This window comes from Chionomys nivalis, chromosome 10 (genome assembly GCF_950005125.1).
Source record: "Chionomys nivalis chromosome 10, mChiNiv1.1, whole genome shotgun sequence".
In the NCBI taxonomy this organism is placed as follows: domain Eukaryota; kingdom Metazoa; phylum Chordata; class Mammalia; order Rodentia; family Cricetidae; genus Chionomys; species Chionomys nivalis.
In genome coordinates, this window is record NC_080095.1 from 53,792,634 (window position 1) to 53,817,526 (window position 24,893).

The 24,893-nt window shown below is 47.1% G+C and overlaps 1 protein-coding gene across 1 annotated transcript in view; it reads left to right on the forward strand.

The window, feature by feature from the left end:
- The first annotated feature begins 14,124 nt into the window (after window positions 1-14,124).
- Pygl (glycogen phosphorylase L) overlaps window positions 14,125-24,893 on the forward strand; it is a 34,894-nt gene continuing 24,125 nt past the window's right edge. The window contains exons 1-4 of the mRNA XM_057783097.1: window positions 14,125-14,463; window positions 19,113-19,214; window positions 21,285-21,363; window positions 24,147-24,250. Coding sequence (XP_057639080.1) covers window positions 14,221-14,463; window positions 19,113-19,214; window positions 21,285-21,363; window positions 24,147-24,250 — 528 coding nt within the window. The 5' untranslated portion in view covers window positions 14,125-14,220. The remainder of the gene's footprint in view (window positions 14,464-19,112; window positions 19,215-21,284; window positions 21,364-24,146; window positions 24,251-24,893) is intronic.

Sequence of the window (24,893 nt, forward strand, 5' to 3'; positions counted from 1 at the left end):
GTTTGTGCATACTCTCTAAATAAGTAAACAAATAATTTTTAAAAATTTTAGAGCTTGGTTAATTAGAAAGCAAAACCATAGCTTGCGGTGGTGGTGCATGCCTTTAATCCTAGCACTCAGGAGGAAGAGGCAGGCAGATCTCTGTGAGATCAGCCTGGTGTACAAGAACTAGTTCCAGAATAGGCACCAAAGTTACACAGAGAAACCCTGTCTCGAGAAACAAAACAAAAACAAAGAAAGCAAAACCATATTCTCTACCATAGATCATTCTAGATATTAATATGTCAAATGCAAAATATCGAAAACTTTAGCCAGTCAGTGGTGGCGGTGCATACCTTTAGTCCCAGTACTTGGGAGGCAGAGGCAGGTGGATCTCTATGAGTTCAAGGCCAGCCTGGTCTACAGAATTAGTCCCAGGACAACATAGAAAGACCCTGTCTCAAAAAAAAAAAAAATTAAAAAGGAAAGCAAGAGAAAAGAAAAGAAAAGAAGGAAGAAAGAAAAGAAAACTAACAAAGATAAAGCGAATCTGAATATTTACACGATCCTTCTCAAGGAGGCTTAAGCTTCTGTCAAACATGTCATTCAGTGGATGTCTTGATTTTCTAAAAGTTCTCTCCAGTTTTTCTCTGATTTACATGTTAAACCCTCTTTTGATATTCCTGCTCATAAATCATAGTCTTCTGTCTCCTTTAATTCTTTAATTAACCACAGATTCACTGACTTCGCTGCTTTGTTATGCCAGCGTTAACAGACTGAATGCGGGATGCGGTGTTCGCTATGAGCTGCCGTGCATGCTCTTTATAGACTGTGCTCTGAACTGAGCAGCTAATGAGTTTGCAGCCAGTGACTCAGCAGCAGCCAAGGATGACCTGTCCCCACTGTGGTGCAGGGCTCTCAGCACATTGTCCTAGATGTCCTGGATGGTCCTCACTGTGATGCGGCTTCCCACAGGCTCTCAGCACATTGTCCTAGATGTCCTAGATGGTCCTCACTGTGATGCGGCTTCCCACAGGCTCTCAGCACATTGTCCTAGATCCTCTCCACTGTGGTACAGGGCTCTCAGCACATTGTCCTCGATGTCTCTAAGCAGCACAGCTGTTGATGTGAAGGAAGACTCCAGCCTTCTGGGTTGAGTAGGAGGGGTAGGTAAAGGTTAATTATGACTTCTCAAGAGGTTGGCTTCAGCATTAGCATTTGGCAGATGTGATGGGTTTTTCAGTATATACAGGTTTAACCTAGGCATAGTAGAAAGATGTGAAAACACCGTCATCTAAACTCAATCAGTCCTCAGCTCGTCTGAGGGAGAGCTGAACTCCATGCCATGGTCAAATTCTACATCGAGATTTCAACTCAGACCAAGAATGAAAATGCAGCTGTGTGGTGGTGGCACATGCTCCTAACCCCGGCACTCCGGAGACGAGGCAGGTGAATCTCTCAGGGTGAGGTCAGCCTGGTCTACAGAGCGGGTTCCAGGATGGCCATGGTTACACAGAGAAACCCTAAACAGGCTAACAGAGAACGAAAAGGCAGTGCAGTTTTCCCCTTAGACACATGTGCTTCCTGTAGGCTTGCTGTCCATCATTCCAGCTCAGAGGACACTTCCCCTGATGTTCAGAGCACTGAGTTGGTGTGTTTGGAGGATGGACCTGCCCTGGACCTGCCCTGGAGGCATCAAGATGTCAAACCAGGGGTCCCACGGAAGCAGCCGCAGGATACAGGAGACTGAGGCACAGCTGGTGACAAATCTAAATGCCTTCCGCACAGCTCTCTTTTATTGGTTTCCCTACGCTTCTAGAAGTCTCAGGCATAAGGCTTCATTCATCCAAGTCTCCAACGGTACCAACAGGAAACCTAATCATCACTGGGCCCTGTTACTGGGAAAAACCTTTCTTCAAAGATACCATAAAATAGCAACCTGAGGAGTCCTGGTTCTGCCACAAAACTCGTCTCCTGGGCTGGAGAGATGGCTCAGAGGTAAAGAGCACCGACTGCTCTTCCAGAGGTCCTGAGTTCAATTCCCAGCGACCACATGGTGGCTCACAACCATCTGTAATGAGACTGGTGCCCTCATATGGCTAGCAAGGAGACAGACAGAACACTGTATATACAATAAATAAATAAATAAATAAATAAATAAATCTTAAAAAAATGTATATTTATTAAAAAAAAAAACTCGTCTACCCCAGTGTCACATCTGCTATGATCTGAAACTTCCTCCAGACACCCGTGCTTCATTATTTCCCAGATGCAAAGGACACCTGCTTTTTCAATTTTTTTTTTTTTTGTAGTTAGCATCTTTCCAATGAAGACACATTTTATCAACTGGACTGTGTGGTCCATGGCCATAATCCCAGCACTTGAAAGGCTGAGGCAGAGAGATCATAAATGCAAGGCCAACTGGGCTACACAATCAACACCGCCCTCCAAAAAAAAAAAATGGTTCTCAGCCTCTGCCGTCCCCTGAAATCACTGTGAAATTAGAGCCGGGCTGGGGAGTGCTCACTTGGAAAGAGGAGTATGCTACACAAGCAAGAGAATGTGAGTTCAAGCCCCAGAACACATGTATAAAAAAAAAAAAAGCCAGGCACTGCACTTGTCTTCCTAAAACTGGACTACAGAGCCAGGGAGGTCCCTGGGGTTCACTGCATAGGTGGTCCAGCCTAATCAGCAAGCTCCAAGTCAACCACACACCCTGCCTCAAAAAAGAAGGGTCCTGAAGAACAATGCCCAAGGTTGTTCTCTCACCTCCACACACATGCAGGAACAACTGAATTCACATGAACACACACATACATATACACAGAGAGAGACACACACGCACACTTCCCACACCACCAATTGAATGGTTCTGAGATGCAATGCGGTCTGAGGCTCCGTGGTTCTGCATGTTCCTTGATTGGTCTTAGTAGCACAAACTGCTAAAAGGCCTCCAGGTGAGGACTGAGCAAGTGACGCGCACCTGGAGGCAGCTGTTACCAGCTGTGCATTTACAAAAATAGCAAAGCTGCCAAGTACCATCAGTCTGTCACTTCTGTGTGTCATCTGTACTGGTACCTAGTGACTGAAAGCCACTTCCTAACACTACTTACGAAGCAGGGAAGAAAGCTTGGGGATAAAGTGTTTGTTTTGTAAGCATGAAGAGATGGGTCTGGATGTCCACCACCATAGAAAAAGCGAGGTGTGTGGCGTTCACCCGTAACCCCAGGAGCGGAGATGGGAGACAGAGACAGGCAAGTTCAGTGAGAGGCTCCGTCTCAAAACACACGTTAGAGAGCAACACAGGAAGACACATGCAGCGAATATCAGCACGCGCGTGTGCACACACACACACACTCCATCATGATGTGACACAAAATAGACAGGACACAGAGCTTACGCCCAAAACAAGTAAGCAGTCATATACTGGAAAATATCTTGAAACAACCTACCAATTTTCTTCTTTAATTTAAATGTGCAGCTAGGCATTTAAATTGTTATCACTTAGAATAACTTAGGATGACTGGTGAGGATTCAATAATGGTAAACACAGACATTGTTATTATGCAGCTATCCTAAATAACGCCCACTCTTACTTCCTAGTTCCTTGTCAAGCTCTCATTCTTCTTTTTATTATTGAATTCCTCCCCTTCAAAAGACTGCATATCTGAATCAAAACGTCTTAGTGAGTTTCTGGTGTTCTCACAAAACGCGTAAGACCGCATACTTATAAATTTTTAAAAGTTAATTTGCTCAGGTTAGGAGACTCTAATGCCCCAAATTAGGCAGTCCCATGTGTTCTGCCCTTGTGAGAGGCCCCTTGGCTGTCTCATGTCATAAGGGCTCGTGCAGAAAGAAGGTGGCCATGTGTCAAGAAAGGAAGCAAGAGGGGTTCAGAGACCAGACTTGCCTTCTTATACAAGAGCTCACCCTTCCAGGAACTAACCTGGACCCTGAGAGACCTGATCCTTCCCGAAGGCTGTATCCCTAAGAACCTAGCAGCCACCCATTGGCCCCCACCTCTTAAAGACACCACCATGCTGAGAACCAAGCTTCCCAGCACATGAGCCTCTGAGGAACACATTCAAACCACACCCAGATTATAACACCACACTGTATTTTCTCACGCAAGAGATTTAAAAAATAAAAAAAAGAATTTTCATTAAAATAAATCAGATCTAGCTACTACAGTCCCAAAAGAAATAAATGCATGTGTGCATTAAAAGCCCTGCACCTAGGCACTTCTGGCCACGTTGCTAACAACCCACTGTGGATGTAACTCGTCTCAGTTTCTTTCTGCTGATAAATGGCAATTTAAGGGGCAATGGTTTATTTTCGCACTCAGTCCCAGGTTACAGTCCAAGGTAGGGAAATCACAGCTGTAGGAGCTTGAGATAAATGGTCACATGACATCCACAGTCAAGAGAAGAAAACAATGAATTAATGTTATCAGATTTTGGGGGTCACAACCTGTGCTACAACTCACATCTGACCACCGATCCTCAATAAGACAATTAAAAGGGCCTAATAAAAAGTGGAAAGCCGAATAAAGGAGATTTATCCAACACGACCACACTGGGAGGAGGGGCAAAGAGATCCACTGAACCCCTCAAGTCCAGTGTCGGGGTCTGGAAATGAGACCAAAGTGTAAGCAGAGAGCCAAGGATGTGCTCATTCAAGCAGTCCCAGTCAAAGCATGGGCCCACCCACTACAGACCCATCACTGTCTGGGTTTCTGTCTCAGGTCATGGGACAAGGTGCCAAAGCTTGTTCTGGGAAACCAGCTCCTCACCTGGCCTTTCCTTCTCCCAGCATGAGATTCCTGGAGGAAATTCCCATTTCTTTGGGCAGGGGTTGAGGGTGGGATCTCTTATTGAGAAACCGTGTCCCTCTAGAACAACTTCATTTCAGCCAGGCCGGTTGCTTTAGTGCCTGCTAATGCTCAGCCAACCCTCTCCATTATATCCAACCCGGGTCCCCTGCCAGGGAAACGTCCTGCCCGCAACAAAGACGGGTCTTCCCCCATCAGTTAACTTGGTCAAGACAATCTCTTACAGACATTTTCAGACGCTAACCTTAATCCAGACCAGTGGTTCTCCGCCTTCTTAATGTTCCTCATTCTGCGGTGACCCCCAACCATAAAATTACCTCATGGCTCCTTCATCACTGTAATTTTGCTGCTGTTAGGAATTGTGATGCAAATATCTGATATGCAGGGTATCTGCTATGTGACCCCAAGGGAACTGTAACCTACAGGTTGAGACCACTGGCCTAGACAACCGCTCACAGGTGTGCCCAGGAGCCTGCCTCTTTGGCATCAAGCCAATGATTAGAACTCACTAACTAACTATTAATTAACTATGGTTTTCACTAACCATCACACAACTCAGATATCTAACAATAGTGTGGTGGTTTGACTAAAAATGGCTCCCATAGGCTCACTCCCATAGGGAGTGGTGCTATTAGGAGGTGTGGCCTTGTTGGAGGAAGTGTGTCACTAGTGGGTGGGCTCTGAGGTCTCAGAAGCTCAAGCTGGGCCCAATGGCTCACAGTTCAATTCCTGCTGCCTGCAGATCCAGATGTAGAACTCTCAGCTCCTCCTCCAGCACCATGTCTGCCTATGGGCCACTATGCTTCCCACCATGACGATGATGGCCTAAACCTCTGAACCGTGGCCAGCCCCAGTTAAATGTTTTCCATTATAAAAATTGCCGTGGTCATGGTGTCTCTTCTCAGCAATAGAAACCCTCACTAAGACAAATGTATGTCCGGTACACATTTATGTACTGGAAAACTACACGATAAAATGAAAGCATTTAAATTTGACAGGAAAACACATAATACTGAATAAATTAAGTCAGATGAACAGAGACGTGCTATGGGATTCCATTTATACAAAAATAAAAAGACATAAAAAAACCATTTATGCTTGGCTTGGTGGCTTGCGCCTGCAATCCTGGTGCTCAGAGGCAGACACAGTGTGATTGCCAGGAGTTGGAGGCCAGCCTGGAGTAGAAGACCTTGTTTCTGAAAAAAATCACTTGCAGAACTGGAGATCAGGGTAGCATTTGTCTGTGAAAGAGACCGTGACCAGAAGGGGACAATAATTGAGAGTTAGCGGGTTAGTCACCTATAAATACTGTGACACAAACTTAAGATTTCGTATCTGTCTGAGAGGTGCTTTGCTGATATGAATTACCTCCCAAAAGAGGGTTTTCAGACTATTGTACATAAAGGTAAATAACACTTATTTCAGTCCATCAATTAAATGAAACACCAAAAAACTGCAGTATCAACATATGCGATATTTAACACGTGTGGTACATTATTATTACATACTAAGTCTCCATGAGTGTCAAGCTGAAGACACCCCATTCAATCCAGCACAAATGTTTCCAATTCTGACAAACTTCCGAACTTGGCGTACAATATCCTGCATTTCCAGGAGTCTCCAGAAGGTGTCCCCATAAGCTCCCACTCTGCTGCGACGCCCAGCTCTTGGCACCCAGTATGCGGGGACTCTTCTCTAAGCTGTGCGGAAGGTGGTATAAGAGGCCGACAGAGGGTAAAACAACGCTCGTGGGATCCGAGTATTTGTTATAAAACCCCGTGGGAAAGGTCTCTCGGTGTTTGCTGGCTTCCAACCACAGCTCTGTGGCACACTGGCTTCTTGGCAGTGGAGACAGGGAACAGAATCAAGACAGCGCCAAAATCAGAATTAGGGGTCCCCTGACAACTAAAACTTCTTCCCGCGGAGGCTAATCATTTGACTCCTGCCCTCGGGGTGAGTTCTCAGGATTCCACTCCCCTGTTCACACTGACGTCACTCTGGCCCGTCTGGCCAGTTCCCAGATACGTCCCTACAGGCTACACACCTGTGCTAGAAGCTAGCAGAAACCCCCTTAGCTCCTTTTTAAGCTAATCCTGTCAGCCAAAATGGATGACTGGGAGGTCCAAGACAGCAAACGCGAGCACTTCCTAAATCGAACACAACAAAACTGGATTCCTATTTATTTATTTAATTTGCCTCCCGTGCTCTGCATTAGAATAAATTGTTTCGTTAGATTTCTATAGATTTGTATCTAAGATTTTGAAAGAAACTATCTACTTTATTCTCTGGATAGAGTGATAAAAATAATACAGGTTTGTTTCTCATTTTCTGGCTATGGGTCATTTTCTCTGGGTCTTTTGGGGCGTGAGTATCCAGAACAAAGAAAGCAAGCTGTGACTAAAATGACAGCCACATCCTGCTGAAGCCCAGCGTGCTTGTGGTGTGTTCAAAAGACAAAGTCCTCCACCTGCTGGTCTCAGGCCACTCTGCAAGTCTCTCTCACACACACACCCAAAAAGGTTGAGCAACCATTTCATCAAACACCCAACACAATACCTGGGGAAAATTCAGAATTGAGGGCAGCCTCAGTTTTTATCTCAAGCTGGAAATGCACTGATCATCATTCAAGAAGGAGGAGATAAAAGACATGTTATCATTTCCCTTCTAAGCAGATCCAAGATACTCTTTCCTTCCGGGGACCAGACTTCAGGACTGGACTATTCATTGTTTTCGTCTGTTCGTTTGTTTGTTTACATCAGCATTTTCTGGTGGCCTAGCTTCTATTTGTTTGGGAATGTGGAACTTCAGACAGTTTTAAATCTCCTGATAGAGATCTGGACCTGACCTTTTCGGTTGCTTAGCAGTGATCCCAGAACCTCACAGACAGTAAATGCTTGCTCATTCAATGACTGCTTTGTCTATATGACCGATACTTTCAGATCTTCTTTCATCCGGATCGGAGATGACCTCAGGGGAGTCCTATCCAGATCAGACTGTAAAGAGAGCACAGTCTTCATTAGAATATGCTTTACACTGAAGTATGAGGAAGATCTGGAAGTACCAGAACTATAATCCACCTAAGGTAAGACAAGGCACAGAAGTCCTGGGTTTGTGCAGGGAACGAACCTTCAGATTCTTAGATCCTCAAAAATATCCAGAGCGAGCTATTTCCTGTTCGGATTTTTTTTTTTTTTTGGTAGCTTCTGAACTAAGAAAGATTACCCTTTCATAGCTAAGTATTTTACTGTTAAGGCTTTAAAGATAAACAAATCAGAGGGATTAAAATATTTTGGCATTTATGAATCCGAAGTTTTTAAGTCTTTAGACTTGCTTCCTCCATGGAGCAAGTTCCTGCACATGGGTCAGACAAGAGTCTCTCTGCCTCTTGTTTTAATTGCTGTTGTTTTATTTGTTTCCTTGGGTGCTGGGGGAGATCTACACGCGCCAGGCACGTGCTCTGCCACTGAGCTACGTCCCCGGCCCCTGTCTCCTGTGCTCAATCAATCGAGAGCAAAGATCCAGTCAAGATGTGGTTTCCAGGGGCACTTTGCTTTCCCAAAGGTCCCGAGACAACGGAACAGGAAGATCAGCCCTTGACCATGTTGCATCACAGGGGCCTGTGGAAACCCTGTGCTTGCCACATTTTTCACCCCCTTCCCTAGCCAGGATTTGGTCATGTCTCTTGGTAAATTTTTCCAGAATCAATCTTCCCATTCACGCCCCCCCCCCTTACACGGTTAAGTGAGGTTTTTTTTGGCGGGGTCATTTTGTGTGTTTGTTTTGTTTTTCTGAAGCCCAAATCTTGTTGCATTCATACGTAAGTAGTTCATAAAGTCAAACCAAGCCTGTAATGCAGCTGTGCATGATAGGCCTTGAAGTGTGTGTGTGGGCGCGCGTGCGCGCGCGCGCGCACCTTCCAATAGGGAGAAGCATAATCAGTCCACTCAACTGCAGACCCTTCAGCAAGGTTCCCTAGAGCCAAGTAAGTACTGAAGGCTGGGAGTGACTGGGAAGCCTCTAGCCTTGTACCTCTCCCTGTGGAGACCCACTGAAGTAATTTTCAGCTGATGACTGCTCCCGTACCTTCTCAGGGACCAGAGAGGTGATCCTTGTAAACGCATCTAAGACCAGACTCCTGAAGCTCTCTAAGAAACCACTTCCTGCCTGGGGTTCTATCACCTCTCAGGCTCTTCCCAGGATGCCATGTTCAGTCCCCGGAGTCTCCGATATGCCCAGACTACCTGGTGATTCTGCATTAAGCTGGCTCCAGGCTCTTCACTCCAAAACAGTGACCCAGCTCCTCCCTCTACAGTTCAATGTCATCTCACCCCACGCATGGCCACACGGATTAGCTAGCATCTCCAACCTGGGACACTCAAGCCTTCTCACAGACAGTAAACATGCCCCTCCCCCCAAGCCCCACCTTACCAGCATAGCTCCTCAAGGGAAGCGGAAAAGCAAACTATTGGGAGAAAATGAACACTATTTCACGTTCCAAAGGGCAAGTTTACACCTCAGTAATGCTTGGCCACTCTTCTCTTTTCCAAACTAAGTTGTCCTGAGGAACGAGAAAGCCAGAGCATTTCCTGATTTTGCATCATTGGACGTTGGAACCCTGATTGTCTGAGCTCACCAGATTTTGTAGTGACATGTTAAAAACCACCCATGATTTGAGGGACAAGTTTATATCTCTCCAACTTTTCGGGAACTTCCACTGAGCCACGCCCAACAAGCCCGGCTACTGTACTAGCAAGCTAATCAAACATGACAGGAAATGGAAGTGCCAGGAAGTGGACTTGCTCCAAGACAAGCAGATAAACTCAAGTTTAACAGCTACGGCCAATTAAGAGAAGATGATTCAGGCAGCCACCTGTGTGCCTGCAAGGTATTCTGTGGTTTAAAAAAAACGAAGCTCTCAGTTGTCATTCTAAATGTTTAAGACAGCAGGGTCTGAGTAGGAGCTTCGGCTGTCAGAGTCATGTATTAGATACATGGATTAACAATGTTCTAACTTCTGCTCACTGAGCAAAGCGCAGCTCTGACATGATGTTGTCCTTCTCTACTGGCCATGTGACCTGCATGCGGGGCCACTTTGGGCCACTTCCCTGGGCTTCTGGACGGATTCAAAGCAGGTCAAAAGGCCAATCAAGAGCACAGAGCAGCCCAGGGGAACAGAGGACATGGGTTAGCTGAGGTGCAGACAGAACTCTGGTTTCCTACTATCTCAAAGGTGCTTCATGTTAGAATCTACGCTCACAGATGTAAAATCCCTGCAGTGAATTTATGAAGTGATCTTGAACAAACCTGAACGCCTAAGCCGTAGTACCCTCGTTCCTAAAGTGGGGAGAAAAGCAGAAACTGCCCCCCCCTGCACTGCTGGAAGGAGCGGAAGAAGTGAGGGACAGTGGAAACCGAGCCAGAAGGGCTGGGGGTGGCAGCTCAGGCCTGTCATCCCAAGACAGGCTGAGGCAGGGGGTCTCCCTGAGTTTCAGGCCAGTATAAACTGCAGTTTAAGACATTATCTAGGAGAGTCAGAAACAGGTCTTCTCGGAGTCCTTGTAAAATTTTTGGTTGTAGTTTTGGCAGCTCTGAATATGGCATATAACCCTGCTTTAAGCCATGGTACATATCAAGTTATTTTTACTTATTTTCTGTCTTTCTGGGACAAGCCTCCTAGTGATCTGCTAACAGTAGGTAGAACCACCCCGGGCTTGAAAGCCTTGCCCTCTGGGTTTGCACAGAGGCGGGGCTCCCTGAGGTGCACACCAATGACTGAGCACATTCCAAAAACTCCTCTGACAGTTGACAAGCCCCGGAACTGTCCTGTGGCCTTGGGGGATCTTCCTGAGACAAACGTACAGCCTATTCCCTCCCTTTCTCCTTCATTGGATCACACGTGGGTCTGACCTGGTTCCCTCTGACTCTCCCACAGGCTTCTGCCCTGTGAAGAGCCTTGCAGGTCTAATCCTGTCCCCAGAGTCTGCATCACTGTAGACCTCCTGAGCCAACACAGGTTCCCATGGTTCTCTTCTGACAGTGGGCAGCTTGTCCTTTGAGGTCTAGACAGGCAGTTCAGTCATTCACAGAGCCTTTTCATTACGGCAGTGGGAGAAGCAGCGAGGAAGCGGGCACAATACAGATCTTTGTCGGTGCTGAGCTTGCGGGCAATTTAAAGCAGCTGCCTTTTTAGGAAGCCATAGTTTCTGCCCAGGGAAGGTCTAAAAGTGAGTTCTTTAAAAAGAATCATCTTCTTGGTCCAGTAAGTTAATGCTCACAGTCTTGGGTTCCTAGCCTAGGACACAAGGACTAAAGGACTAGATGGTAGGTTTGGAAGGGGACTGGAGCCCACCTTGGTTCTTACACATCATGTGCCAGTACCACACTTTCTCTTTTCTTTTACTCACATACCAACCTAGATGGTTTTGCTGGATGCAAATTTTACTTAACAAAAATATAGAAAACAAAATTTGTAACAGAATATTAGCTGGGAAATCATCATTTTCCCAAATGGAAAGTACTTGTACTAATTGCTAGTTTAGTGTTAAACCTAAAGAGGGTGAGGGTCCAACCCTGTTTTCCAATAAAAATAGATTAACCAGTGCCACAGACATGTGGGGAAGTTCAAAGGAGCAGTTAGAGGGTGACTGTCATGTAACGTCACGTCTGCAGAGTACTTGGTGGCACTGGCTGTGATTATGCCCTCTTTTACATGTCTGTGCACATGTGTGTGCGAGCGCACGTGTGTATGCATAGGTCAGAAGTTACTTTGAGTGCTGTTCCTCAGGTATTGACCTCGATTTTTGTTGTTGATGATGATGTTTATTTGTTTTAAGATAGGTCAGTAGCCGAGAATCATGAAGCGTACCAGGGACCGTCCATCTCTGCCTCATCGGCTCTGGGATTATAGACACACTCCACACTGTCCAGCTTTTCTGTGAAATGGGGCTCCCTCTCAGGTCCTCACGGTTGCATGGCAGCACTTCCCCCCCCCAAGTTATCTCCACAGCTCAGGCATACATACCCGCTTTTACATGGTTGGTGGTATGGTCCCTCTCACACTCCATAGCTGGAACATTATGAGGTCTGATTTTTCCCATGTAGAAGAGATGTTCATTGGGGGTGGGGAAGGATGGGGGTGGGCTCACTGACCAGATATCAAATCAAGAAAACAGTATAGCCAGGTTATCCTTGCTCCCTATGAAAACCCTGTCCTCTTGGGTAGTCTCAGGGAGATAGGCCATCGCTGCACAAAGACATCCCAAGCAAAACTAGAACGTCGCCTCTGCCTTTGGAATCTTCCAACATGTGAAGAGTTTAGACATAGTCCACTACAGCAGGGCAACCATGGTGCTGGCAGCAGGACAGGGTGGCCACATGACAGAAGCAGAGAAAGGTGGGCACTGGTGCTCTGTCACTCTCTCCTTTGTCCTGTTTTGTCATCCCGGGGCCTTTCCCCATGGGCTGATGCCAGCCACATTTAAAGCAGGTCCCCCTTCCAGCTCTGAAAACACCACCACCTACCCAGAGGTGTGCCTGGGTATTCAGGTGTTCCAAATGTCGCCAAGTTCACAATGAAGATTCGTTACCACGGCATTCAAAGACGTCAACCTTACTTTTAAAAAGCTGTGAGGTTTTACAATCTGCCAAAGAGCCTTCTCATTCAGGCGTCCCTCAAACGTCACCATGTGGCTCTTAATTTTAATTCAGCAGCGCATTCTGACCTCTGTGGCCTCACCCAAATCCAACCCTCTCCCCATCTCTCATGGCCGTGCTTTCCTCAAAGCCTTCACATAAAGCCACTTCTGTCTGAATCCTTCCCAAAGACCAGAGCCAAAGCCCTGGGAGCTGGAGAATGAGCATCTGAAAACAAAGCCAGACCCACAAGAGTAGAACTTTCATTTTTAGAGTAAGGGTTGATTCAGCCTGAATCAAGTAACTGCTCGCCTGAGCATCTACTCAAAATAATTAGCTTTGATTTAAAAAGAAGAAGGAAGGAAGAGAATGGGAGAGAAAGGAGGGAGGGAGGAGGGGAGAAAGGAAGGAAGGAAGAGAAAGAAGAGAGAGAATGAGAGAGAGAAGAGGGAGGGAGGAAGGGAGGGAGGAAGGGAGGGAGGGATGAGGGAGGAAGGAAACAGAGAAAGAAGGAAGGAAGGGAGAAAGAGAAAGGAAGGAGGGAAGGAGCAAGGGAAGAAAGGAAAGGAAAAAAAGGAAAGGAGAGGGGAGGGGAGGGGAGGGGAGGGGAGGGGAGGGGAGGGGAGGGGAGGGGAGGAGAGGAGAGGAGAGGAGAGGAGAGGAGAGGAGAGGAGAGGAGAGGAGAGGAGAGGAGAGGAGAGGAGAGGAGAGGAGAGGAGAGGAGAGGAAGACAGACCTCTGACGTGGACCCTGTAGATGGCTCAGCAGGTAGAGAGAGGCACCTGCTGCCAAGTCTGACCCACATGTGATCAATCCCAGGAACCTGTATGACCACATGATACCTTGAAGGAGAAAATCAATCTCTGTAAGCAGTTCTGACCTCTATACACCTGTGCGCACATACGAGGACATTCATGCGTGTGCACAATACAACGCATACATTTTGAAAAAGAACTGACATCTTAAAATGCCACATTTACCTTTCCAAAGTCTGAAACACATAGACTGCCACCACCAGCTGAAGCTTGTTTGTATTCTACATATAAAACAACTGACTCCATGAGTAACCTCTTCTACACACACACACACACACACACACACACACACCCTCCTCTTACCCCTGTGTCTCACTTGGTTTAAACACACTGTTAACAAGGGGTCTCAAGTCGAAGTCTTGTCCCCAACTGAGCCTGAAGCTTCTACTCAACAGACCATCCCCTTGACTTTTACGCGCTGCTGGCTGGCCCCAGCCTGGGTCTAGACATAAGAAACCCTAGTCCTGCCCCCTCAGAAAATAAATAAAAACAACCGAGGCTCCCTAAAGATCCAGGATGGGGCGATGCCAAGGGCTGGTAAGCCAGGCTGAGCAACCTTGGTTAAATCACCCTGACCCTACAGTAGTGTCGCCCCAGGAAGCTACAGTGGAGCCTTCTCCCGCTGAGAAATGGCAACCTGGGTGAACGGTCCGGACGAGGCCTCCTACCCCGCCCGCACACAGGTCGGAGACTCCGCGCGCTACGTGACCGAGAGGTTCTGGGAGAGGCCGGGAGGCGGTGCTCAAAGCCGCGGCGCCGCCCTGGGGGCTCCCTTGCCGCCCCCTCCCCCGGGGGGGGTGTGCTCCGGCCGCCGCGGGTGGGCGGGAGCTGGGCGAGGGGCGGTGGCGCGCCGAGGGGTGGATCAGCAACTCCACAGAGCCTCAAAACCATCGCTGGAGACCGGACCGGGCCAGTCCTGCAGACCCGCGCCCCGCCCGCTCTGTTGTCCCTCCACCAGCAACCATGGCGAAGCCCCTAACCGACCAGGAGAAACGACGGCAGATCAGCATCCGCGGCATCGTGGGCGTGGAGAACGTGGCGGAGCTGAAGAAGGGCTTCAACCGGCACCTACACTTTACGCTTGTCAAGGACCGCAATGTGGCCACCCCCCGCGACTACTTCTTCGCTCTGGCGCACACGGTGCGCGACCACCTGGTGGGGCGCTGGATACGCACACAGCAGTACTACTACGACAAGTGTCCCAAGGTACCCGGTGGAGGGCGTTTGCCCGCCCTCCACACCCTGTCCTCGTCCCGACAGCGGGGCCCAGATCTCACCTCCCCCGCAGCGCTGTGCCACCCGTTCCACTGTGTTGTGTGATCCGGAGACCAACTGGTGGCAAGAGCACAGGCCTCCCTCGCCCGTGAACTTAGCAAACTTTATGGAGTGCCTACTCAGCACTTAACTAAGGGGGACCCGGAGCCTCCTTTGTGGCGTGCAAGTCACGGTTCCAGGCCTCTGACAGTTCGGGGCGGCCGCGGGAGGGGGGCTTGGAAGCACCGAGCTTAATGTTTAGGGAAGTGTGGAGCTCTTCTGTAGTGACCCCGCCCAGGCCTCAGGGCTGGCCAGCCTAACTGTGCAGCCGAGAGAAGGGGGAAGTCCCGGTCCACTACTGCGCGTGGAAGCTGCAGTTCCTGAACTTTCTGATTCCTGCAGGATGGGTCAGGCCAAGCCTGAGACTCACCTGCGTATATCCCCGTGAACACACTCTCCTCCCTCCCAGAGACCTGCCCCAGACCTGTGGGGGACGCCGCCATTTGGGAACCTGCTCCCCTTTCTGCCGAGGGCCAGAGTGCAGAATCTCTGGGGGTGGTGGACTTGTAGAGGGAGCAGCACCATCCCGTCGTGACCAATCTAGGTAGAGAACAAAACAGGTACTGAAGGTTACCTGTAGGGAGGACCGGGTAGGGAGAGGGAGTGAGGGGCAGCAGCCTTATAAGTACAGAGGATGTTTTGAGAGAGGAAAGTGGAAAAGCCGACTGTGGGGTGATGTTGAAAACGATGAAAGCAGATTCTGGAGCCAAGGGGAAATGCGTATATACACTTACTAGGCGTTTTAAAAAATATAAAAACACCGAGAAAAGTTATCTCTACTGTTTGTGCCTGAGAACTATAGGGATTTCTAAAGCTGAGGAATAAACTCCCAGCGGGTGTAAAGATCCCCCCCCCAGCCTGCCTACCAGGCTGCTGCCCAGACAGAACAGTAGCGAATGTGTGTCCTTCCAAATCTAAACGTGTAGAAAACACTTGGCGCCTACATTCATCTACTGTATCTCTTTATCAGTGCAACATGCTTTATCTTGCATCAAAATTTTTTAGTGCTAGTCCAGGATTTGTCTGGGTTGGAGCCAGATTTTAGAAATACACACGCACGTGTGCACAGACAGACAGACATACACACACACACACACACACACACTGTAGCATTTAGCATCCTAACACAGTTTTGTCCTTTGTCCTCCAGTGCTAATCTTCCTAGTTCTCCAGCTAGTTTCTCCCCTGACTCTTCTTTACTATATGAGCTCAGAGCAAGCGGGACAGGGTTACACTGCAGGACAGCAATGAACATGTTGTGTAACTTCTTAGAAGAGCCTGGTCTACAAGAGCGAGTTCCAGAACAGGCTCCAAAGCTACAGAGAAACCCTGTCTGGGGCGGGGGGAGCTTGGAAAGTCTTATGGAAAGTTTTAAAAATTCAGATTCCTCCATGATGGTCTCTGTGGAAGCAGGATGTCTCCAGTCCTTACAGAGTACCTGGGTAAGACCAGGAGATGTGCCCATGTTCCCTCCTCAGCCTCACTCCCAGATGTGCCCACAAATCGCCAAACCCAGTTCTCTAGCCCCAGCCCCTGTATAAATACCAAAGCTTTAAGCACACCAAAGCCTCTTCTAGTCCCTCAAACTTCAGCACACAGAAACTCGATCACGATCACCTTCCTCGCAGCCCTGACCTCCAGCCCTGACCCGCCCTCTTTTTTAATTTAACCTTGGTCACCATCATGACAGTCACTCCAATGAAAAACATTGACTTCCTTTTGTATTTCCTTTCAAATACCTGCAGGTCCCCTCCAAACTTGCCAGTCTGACTTTCTGCCTTGCTGAGAGGCCCTATGGGTCTGTTGTAATAGGCTTCTCAGAGGAACCTTCCCAGGAACAGTAAGCCAGCCACAGGAGGTTGACCCCTGCTAGCTGGTACACCACTTGGCCAGGGAACTGCCTCTGGATAGTTTATGTAAATTCCATGGCTTTACAGTCCTTTGTGCTTCAGTGTTTCAGGCTGTTTTAGGCAACTTCACTTAGACCTCTATTTTATCTGTCACCTCCCAAAGACACAGCATTTGCAACCCCGAGTCAGTGTAGGCCTGGGTCCAGTTGAGCTTCCCAAAGCAGCGAGCACATCCTACTGTTAAGGTTGGCTCCAGCCCTGATGTAGTCCTGAAGGGCTTCACTGCCATCTTCACAGGTGAACCTGCCCTTCCGTCTTAGCTGGCCTTACCCTCTGCCCATCTTCCTCCACTGCTCTGCCATTTCACCATCTCCCACGTGGGTGCTCTGCTCACCCTCCACCCTCCACTTGAAGTGCCCTCCCAGCACGGGTCTCTAGGTACCACTCCTGCACGTCTCAGATTTGCTATCACATGTTTCAAACCCCTGACGGGGTGCCCAGACAGAAGCACTCAGGTCCTCCAGTTTCTGAGGAAAACAACTTCAAAACTATTTTTAATGCATTGATATTATTATATCATCTTCATTCTATCTTTTCAAACCCTTTGTAACTGGTTTTATATAATGTAGATGCAATATTAGGAGTGGTTTGTGCATGAAATTTACAAGGTAAATGAAGATATTCAAATAGTTTATCATTAGGAATGTGTAATACATGCCCACGGGACATTGTGCGAACATAGGTCTGTTTTTCAAGGTGTTACATATTCTCAAATATAAAAGATATTTTACCTCAAAACATATCACTCATCAGAATAATAGGAAATCTAGCCCGGCAGTGGTGGCACACGCATTTAATCCCAGCACCTGGGTAGCAGAGACAGGCGGATCTCTGTGAGTTTGAGGCCAGCCTGATCTATAGAGTAAGTTCCAGGACAGCGAGGGCTATTACACAGTAAAGCCTATCAAAACAAACAAACAAACAAAAGCCAAAATAAAAATAGGAACTCGCCTAGAGTTACTGTCCTTAAAAAGTCTGTCCTCTAGGAAGATACTTTGAGCAAACCTGTCTAAAAGAACCAGAACTATCTTAAAACCCTGAAGATGTTTTTCATGCTAATGGGTCTTAAGTCAGTGCTGCTTTAACCTTAAAAGGAAGGTCAAGAAACTTAGCAGAAATGCAATAATTTCAGGCTTGTGACTTCACAGTTGCAAGACAGCGGTATAGATGTATTTACAAATGGCATTTGCATAGATCCTGGAACAGGTAAACGGGCTTCATTCCAACAGAGAGGGAATGAAAATACACATATGAAGGCTGGAAAGAGCTGAGCTAATGGTATCTGTGGCTTGATCTGCTGTCCCTCGTGGCCTCACGAATAGAACCCCCAGCCTCGGGTAGGAGTCATACTTTGAACCCTTGGGTCCTAAGTGTGTCCCCAGAAAGATGCCTTTAACTAACATGCATAGGCATCTATCTGATAGGCTGACAAGGACCCAGAAGAAATTTCCCCCCATAAATGTTCAGAGAAGCTGGACACAAATGCTGTGCTCTGGACAGCAGTATTAGATGCCCAGGCAGGGCACAGCATTGCCTGTGTTTGTGGAGGTTCAGAACTCAATTGTTTCATAAAATGAAAGTAAGAACGAGTGAAATTTCTGAGTTGATGTAATAGTGATTTCTTACATGAGCTCTATCACCATCACCATTTATTATTATCATATCCTCCTCATCATCATCATCATTGATTTGTTGAGTTGCCCAAATACTTTTATTTTTGGTTCTTCCTATCCTGTGGAAATGGGGAGCACCTGAAATTTGAAGTGACTTGAACAGGCTCTCACTGCTTTGTTCTATGCCCTTTCGGGAGCAGGGTAACTGATACAGAGGGCAAAGTGGCCTGAAAGGGGGGCTTCAGTCGCTCCAACATCCATCCTTTTACATCAGCAAACCCTGCTGCATTTGAAGAGGTTTCAGGCCGGTCTGAACTTTGTGCCTCTCACTTGCCTCCGCTCTTATTTACCTGGCTTTTCCCAGGCCAAAGGCAAATAGTTTCTAAGTCCATAGGGAAATTTACTGTCTCATTGAGAACAAACACTTCTAAGCCTTGGGTCCTCTTGCCAGAAGAACTGCTATGTAGACTTCCTGGGGAAGTCTTGGGGGGGTCTTCTTGGGGAAAGTATTCCTGGGCTTTTCTTGTGGGGGAGAGTCTTCCTGGGTGGGTATTCCTGGGGGATTCTTCATGCCAATAATGAGTTGTCAGTGAAAGAGGAATGTTGTCTAGCCCCAACCTGTGTGGGAGCTAGTCTGTGTGTTTCTTATGTCACAGGGGCAGAAGCAACCGACCCGACCCTTGAAGTGAAAGGTGATGAAGGCAGGCAGTCCAAATTGTTTCTCTATAAGTGTTTTATTCATGAAGGCCATGAGCAGGGAAAAACAAAACAAAAACATTGAATCCTGTTAGTTTGATACCAAGCTACTTTGCCAGAAATCGTGTATAGCATGGTCTCCTCATGTCGGGAGCGGTACGCACTGTCAGGCATCCCGTCAGGTGATGTGAGCGTGAGTTAAAGCAGCCCGAGACCTGACGGCTTTCTCTTGGTGGCGTTACATGGATCTGCATCTTTATGTGTATTGACAAGCATGGTTGACTCCACAGAAGAGTGACAGCCCTTCCTCTCTTTATTTCAGAGGGTCTATTACCTCTCTCTGGAGTTTTACATGGGCCGAGCATTACAGAACACCATGATCAACCTCGGCTTACAAAATGCCTGTGATGAGGCCATTTACCAGGTATGTCATCCTCATGTTTCTCACGCCTTCTTTCTCTACATTTCCAGTTCACTTCACACACACACACACACACACACACACCACATGCACATTTGCATGACAAGTTGCTTCTTAGTTTTTTTTTTTTTTACAAACAATGAGAAATAAACACAAGTTGGAGAACTGAGGCCTGGGTGTGGTGGCGCACACCTTTAAACCCAGCACTGGGGAGGCAGGAGCAGGTGGATCTCTGAGTTTAAGGCCAGCCTGGTCTACAGGATGGAGAGAAAAGGAAATTAGAGAATGGGTTATCAGGCATGAGGATTTTGTTTTGCAAAGTCTTAGATAGTTTTTCTGAAACAAACCACATTTTTAAAATGAAACTTGTAAAAGTCTTCATTGTGAGACTTGCAAGCCTGATGTAGAGCAGGCCACAGTTTGCCTTTTAAGAAATGATCCAAGTTGGACGTTATCCGTATATCAGACAACGTAAAGACAGTAACATTGTTTCTCTCTCGCCTAACAAGACGGAAAACACGCTTCCTCTTAAGGAGTCCTAACTTGCTCCTCTGTTTATAAGGACACATTCCAGCCCTTCCTCCAGGTGTCTGTCCTCCAAAAACAAGAAGTCCTTCACCTTTCTGAGGAGTCTGGATGGAGAAGCAAGTATTTACAAATGACACGTGGGTCAGAATGCTCCTTTCCCCAGGGCTGGGATGGTGCTTAGTGTGGCCTGCGTCCTTTGTGTTGGTTAGTTAGAGCACTTCCTGCCAAAGAACCACAGCAGCTCTCCACCACTTCCCTTTCTTCCCCTCATACTAGAAAAACATTGCATACCTTCCTTGGGGTGGCGTGTACACATGACCTGCATCTGTGTAGTTAAGGTTCAGAGCTTCTTGGTTTTCCACTTTGTAACTTTTCAAGATGATGAGTTCTGGTTAGCATGGAGCATGAGCTGCATAAGGACCAAGGAATCCCTGGTCACCAGGGAGCAAATTCAAAAGCCCCTTCCCGGTGAAATGGTGCAGAGCCATGTTTGAGTTCCTGCGAGATCTGATTATCAACACTTACATAAGGAAGTAACAGGGTAGAAGGGTGGGGGTCCTGAGAAGTGGCTCAGAGAAAATGTGGGCATCACTTTAGGCAGTTCCTTCTTGTGCATATGTTTTCAATATTGAAATTAGTTTCCCACGAAAAGCTATCCAAGATAAAGGTGCTGCATCTAAGCCCTGTGACCTGAGTTCAAGCCCTGAGATCCACACGGCGGAAGAATAGCGCTGACTAGCAGGTTGGCCTCTGTCCTGCACAAGCACAGAAGGAGAGGAAGGGGAGAAGAGATGGGTTTTTTTAAACTGTCTAATTTGAGGTGAGGTATGTGACCTTCAGATAAGGTCACAGCTATTTCACAGTAGATTAACCTTCAGTGAGGTCGGGCGAGATTATCATCTAGTCCACAGGAAGCAAGCCACTGGGTTTATGACAACATCAGTTTCCTCATAAAATAAGTAATTGACAGCGTAGAGTCTGCTGCAAGACCCTGGTGGGACCCAGTGCTAGTGGCTTCAAGACTGTGATCCCAGCACTTTGGAGAAAGAAGCTAGCAACTGTCCCCAAGTGGAGACAGGTGGCTGTCCCCACTGACCCTCATATTTTTAAAGTAATAATAGCATATGATACATATTACAATAGTAATAACATGATACATCTACCCAAGACTAATGCTGTTGTTTGTTTAATACGATATCATTTGGCTCACAACCCTAAAAGTACGTACCTTCATCTTCCACATTTTACAAGGGAGATTTAGCAGTCTCTATCTAAGGGCCAATATTAAGGAAGTGACGTGGTCCACAGAGGACATCTAGGATGATGCTTCTCCATTCCTGGCCAGTCCATCTTGGACCCCTGGCACCAGCAGTTGCCAGTTTCTGCAGTTAACAATGCAGTACCAAAACATGCCTCAAACAAACCATAGCCAGATCAAGCACATGGATCACCCTGATGTCTGGCCAGTGCTTTTGGAAGTGGTTGTTGTCCCTGGGATGGCCTAGATGTGTATCTGTGTCCGATATTGTTCTCCTTTCTCCTCAGCTTGGACTGGACATGGAGGAGTTAGAAGAAATTGAAGAAGACGCTGGGCTCGGCAATGGTGGTCTGGGAAGGCTTGCCGGTAAGCGCAGCAGGAATGGGCTGTACCATCTGGGCGACCCGTCCTTCTTGGGCGTCATACACAACCACATTTGGAAGAGCCAACTGGCTCCTTAGAAGAAGGAGACAGTATGGCCCCTCTGTAGATTTGTTCTTGAATTTCCCCTGTGGGCTGATTAATGCCAGAGAGAAGAGAACGTGAAAAAAAAAAGTGTTGCTTAAAGCCTGCTCAGGCATTGCTTAAACCCCAGAGCTAACCAGATCCTTCCTGTTCACTCAAGGGTTTCCAAAGTCGCCTGTTTACTTCACTGCTGTTTGTTCACACAGCTGGTCAGTTCCCATAAATTCTAAGACTTACCTTGCACGCTACAGTTTGCTGTTTCGATTGGCTGGCAAGCAGTGATGTCGTTAATATACCGCCTTTCCTATGCATACAGAGTTCTTTGTTGTACTTGAGGAATGGCTTTTCTGCAAACAGAGAAGAAAATGTTTACAATATAACACTAGTTCTGCTCACTGCAACAAAATATGCAGCAGTTTAAGAAAGGGAAGATTGAGTTTTGCTCAGAGTTCCAAGGAACAGTGGGGAAGTCATGGTAACAGGTGTCACAGGCATCTGCATCAGGAAGCAGAAGGGATTAAATGTTCGTGCTCAGACAGCTTTCTCCTGTTTCTACAGTCCAGGGCCCCAGACCATGGAATGGTGTCCCTCTTGCTGCTGCCACGTTCCGAGTGGGTCTTCCCACCTCAATTAATTCACGCAATCCCACACAGGCTTACCCAGAGATTTGTCTCTTGAGCTATTCTAGATCCTGATTGACCTCATATTAAACATCACATTCTGTAACCAAGCATTTCCCCGCCTCTGGAGAGTTTCTCCAAAGCAAACACCAAATACAACATGTGGGCGAGACCAGCAAAACAACAGGAAAGCTTTGTTACAGTATTGTTTCTAAAGCGCCATTAAAAGTTGCCCATCCATACAGACACACTTGCCTAGTTGATGAACTTGCCTGCGTGAATGACCATCACCATGTTCAAAGCAAGTTCCATTAAAACCCATGCAGAGTGGTGCCATCTATATTCTTAAAAGATTACATCTTCTTCAAGCTATGTATATAGAGAGACATGGGATAGTTTGAATTCAAATACTAAGTTTAGCTTAAATGTTAAATGTGCCTGATGACGTCCAAAGAGGAGCCTGGGCTTAAAGGAGGCAATCAAAGGGGATGTTATCACATTCCTTTAAAGTTTGTTACTTTTGCATCCCCTCTCATGTTACTAGAAAGTCGTTTGCATCTGTTTCATTTTATTGGAACCTTTCAGTGTTGCTGGCAGTGTGCTTTAGTGTGGCCACTAGTGGTGAAATATAGAAAAGTGCTTCAGGTAGGCTGCTTGCCATCATCCTGTGAAGTCACTCATCTGAGGATTTCCCAGGCTTGCCTGGGCCGTAGGGAGGGTGGCAGCCCTAGTGGAACGCCTATCTGAGAATAGGAATTGGTCTGCTTTGCTTTGACTTGAAACACAAGCTCTTCGACATTGGCTGGAACCATTCACTCTGCTCTGGACTTGCCATTAGTGGCCTTGCTCCTCCGCTGTTTGGGCAGAATAGAGCAACAAGTGAGACAGAGTCATCTCAGATGCCTTAGTCTCTTCCCTGACTGTGAAAGTCGGAACCCCACCTGCTCAGGCTCTAAGTACGAACTTGTTGGGACCTAGGGAATGCCAGGACAGCCACAGGTCAGACAAAGCAGGGACTGGTCACGTTAGGCTGACTCTAGGCTTAGCTATGTGTCCATATCTCTGTCTTAAGAGTTAGGCTAGGAACCCAATGCAGACCCTTACAACTCAAATTAAATTCCTGCTGTAGGTTTCCTCATTCCCTGGCAGCTCAAATTCCCAAGAGGGACAATCAGATTAATGTAACCCTTTGGATTGTGTCCAGGCGCTAGGTAGATCCTTCTCTTCCTACTACCGATGGGCTCTTCTAGTTCAGATGCTCTGTCGTTAGCTAACAGAAAATCTAGTAAGAAAATCATTACATCAGCAATGGCATGGCGATCACAGGACAAGAGCCCCAGACATTAGGGCTGATTAAGTCCGAGCTCTATTATTCCAGTATTCTGGGGCTCTATAGTTCTCCTCTGCTCTTTCCGTCCCCTCCCCTCACAGTGCAAATGACAAAAACAGCAAGGGAAATCTTGCACTGAAGCCCCCTACCCTCAGCAGAATTCCTGATACTCTGGTGAATTGGATGCCCTTGCTGCCAAGGCTACAGACTGTCACCGATGACAGAAACAATTACTACAAATGGTTCATATAATCCACTTTCTGGTGCCTACAGTCACAAGTGTTCCAAGAGCAATGGAATTCCATCAATCAGTTGGGTGCTATGACAGAACAGGTCTCACATAAGTTTCTGTATCTGGGGGATACTGTTCTGCAGGCAGCCACAGAGACAACTTCCTTTAGAAGAGCAGTTGTGGGTCACAACAGTGAACCTACCCACTGTAGGTGGCCTCTGTATTTGTTCTCAAACAATGCTCGTATGTGCACAATGGCTGTTCAGGATGGTAAGGAAGGATGTCTTCAGACATTTTTACGTTTTCTAACTTCTCTACGGTATTAACTCTGTAATTAGAAAAGGTTATTTAGAAACCCAGTAAGTTTCGTGCGATGATCCCTGTGCTCAAATGCAAATGTCTTCTGATAGAAGACTGTTGTTTGGCCTTTGTGTTTTTAAAAGAAAGGCTTGGCACTGATGCTAAGCCTCCTGATTATTTTTGTCCATGTGGTCAAATTCAGCCTGTTTCCTGGACTCCATGGCAACGCTGGGACTCGCAGCCTATGGATATGGTATCCGCTATGAATACGGCATCTTCAACCAGAAGATCCGGGATGGATGGCAGGTATGCAGACCGTCTGTCTCTTGCTGTGCTGTCCCCTGAGCCTTCAGGGGTTCTTTCTTTGTGTTCTGGCCAGTGTGCAGCGCACCTTTCCCACAGCACTCGACTGATTTCTCTGGCATCCGGCTGATGGCAGTGGACACTGTCTGCTCCCCGCTCTGGATAAGTCACGTGAGCTGCGAGTCCGTCGGTGTCATTCACCTCCAGGTCCATGACACCTGGCACAGAGCCTGGCTCTCACTAGCTGGTTCATGGCTCATTTCCTAACCTCTTCAGCTCTCAACTGTGCAGTCTAGAAAACAAGAGCGTAGCAGTGTGTGTGTCTCTTGTGTGATAGTTAATAATCTTCAGGGCTGGAGAGATGGCTCAGTGGTTAAGAATACCAGCTGCTCTTCCAGAGGACCTGGGTTCAATTCCCAGCACCCACACTACGGCTCACAATCATGTGTCACCTCCAGTTCCAGGGGATCTGACACACTCGCATAAAGTATATACAGGCAAAACACCAGTGCATGTTAAATAGTAAATAAATAAATAAATCTTTAAAAAAGAAAAATGTAATCTTCAACACATTACCTATGGGACTCTGCCTACAGTGAATACTCACTGAGTTGGAGCGACTCCATCATTACACAGACACAGAAAC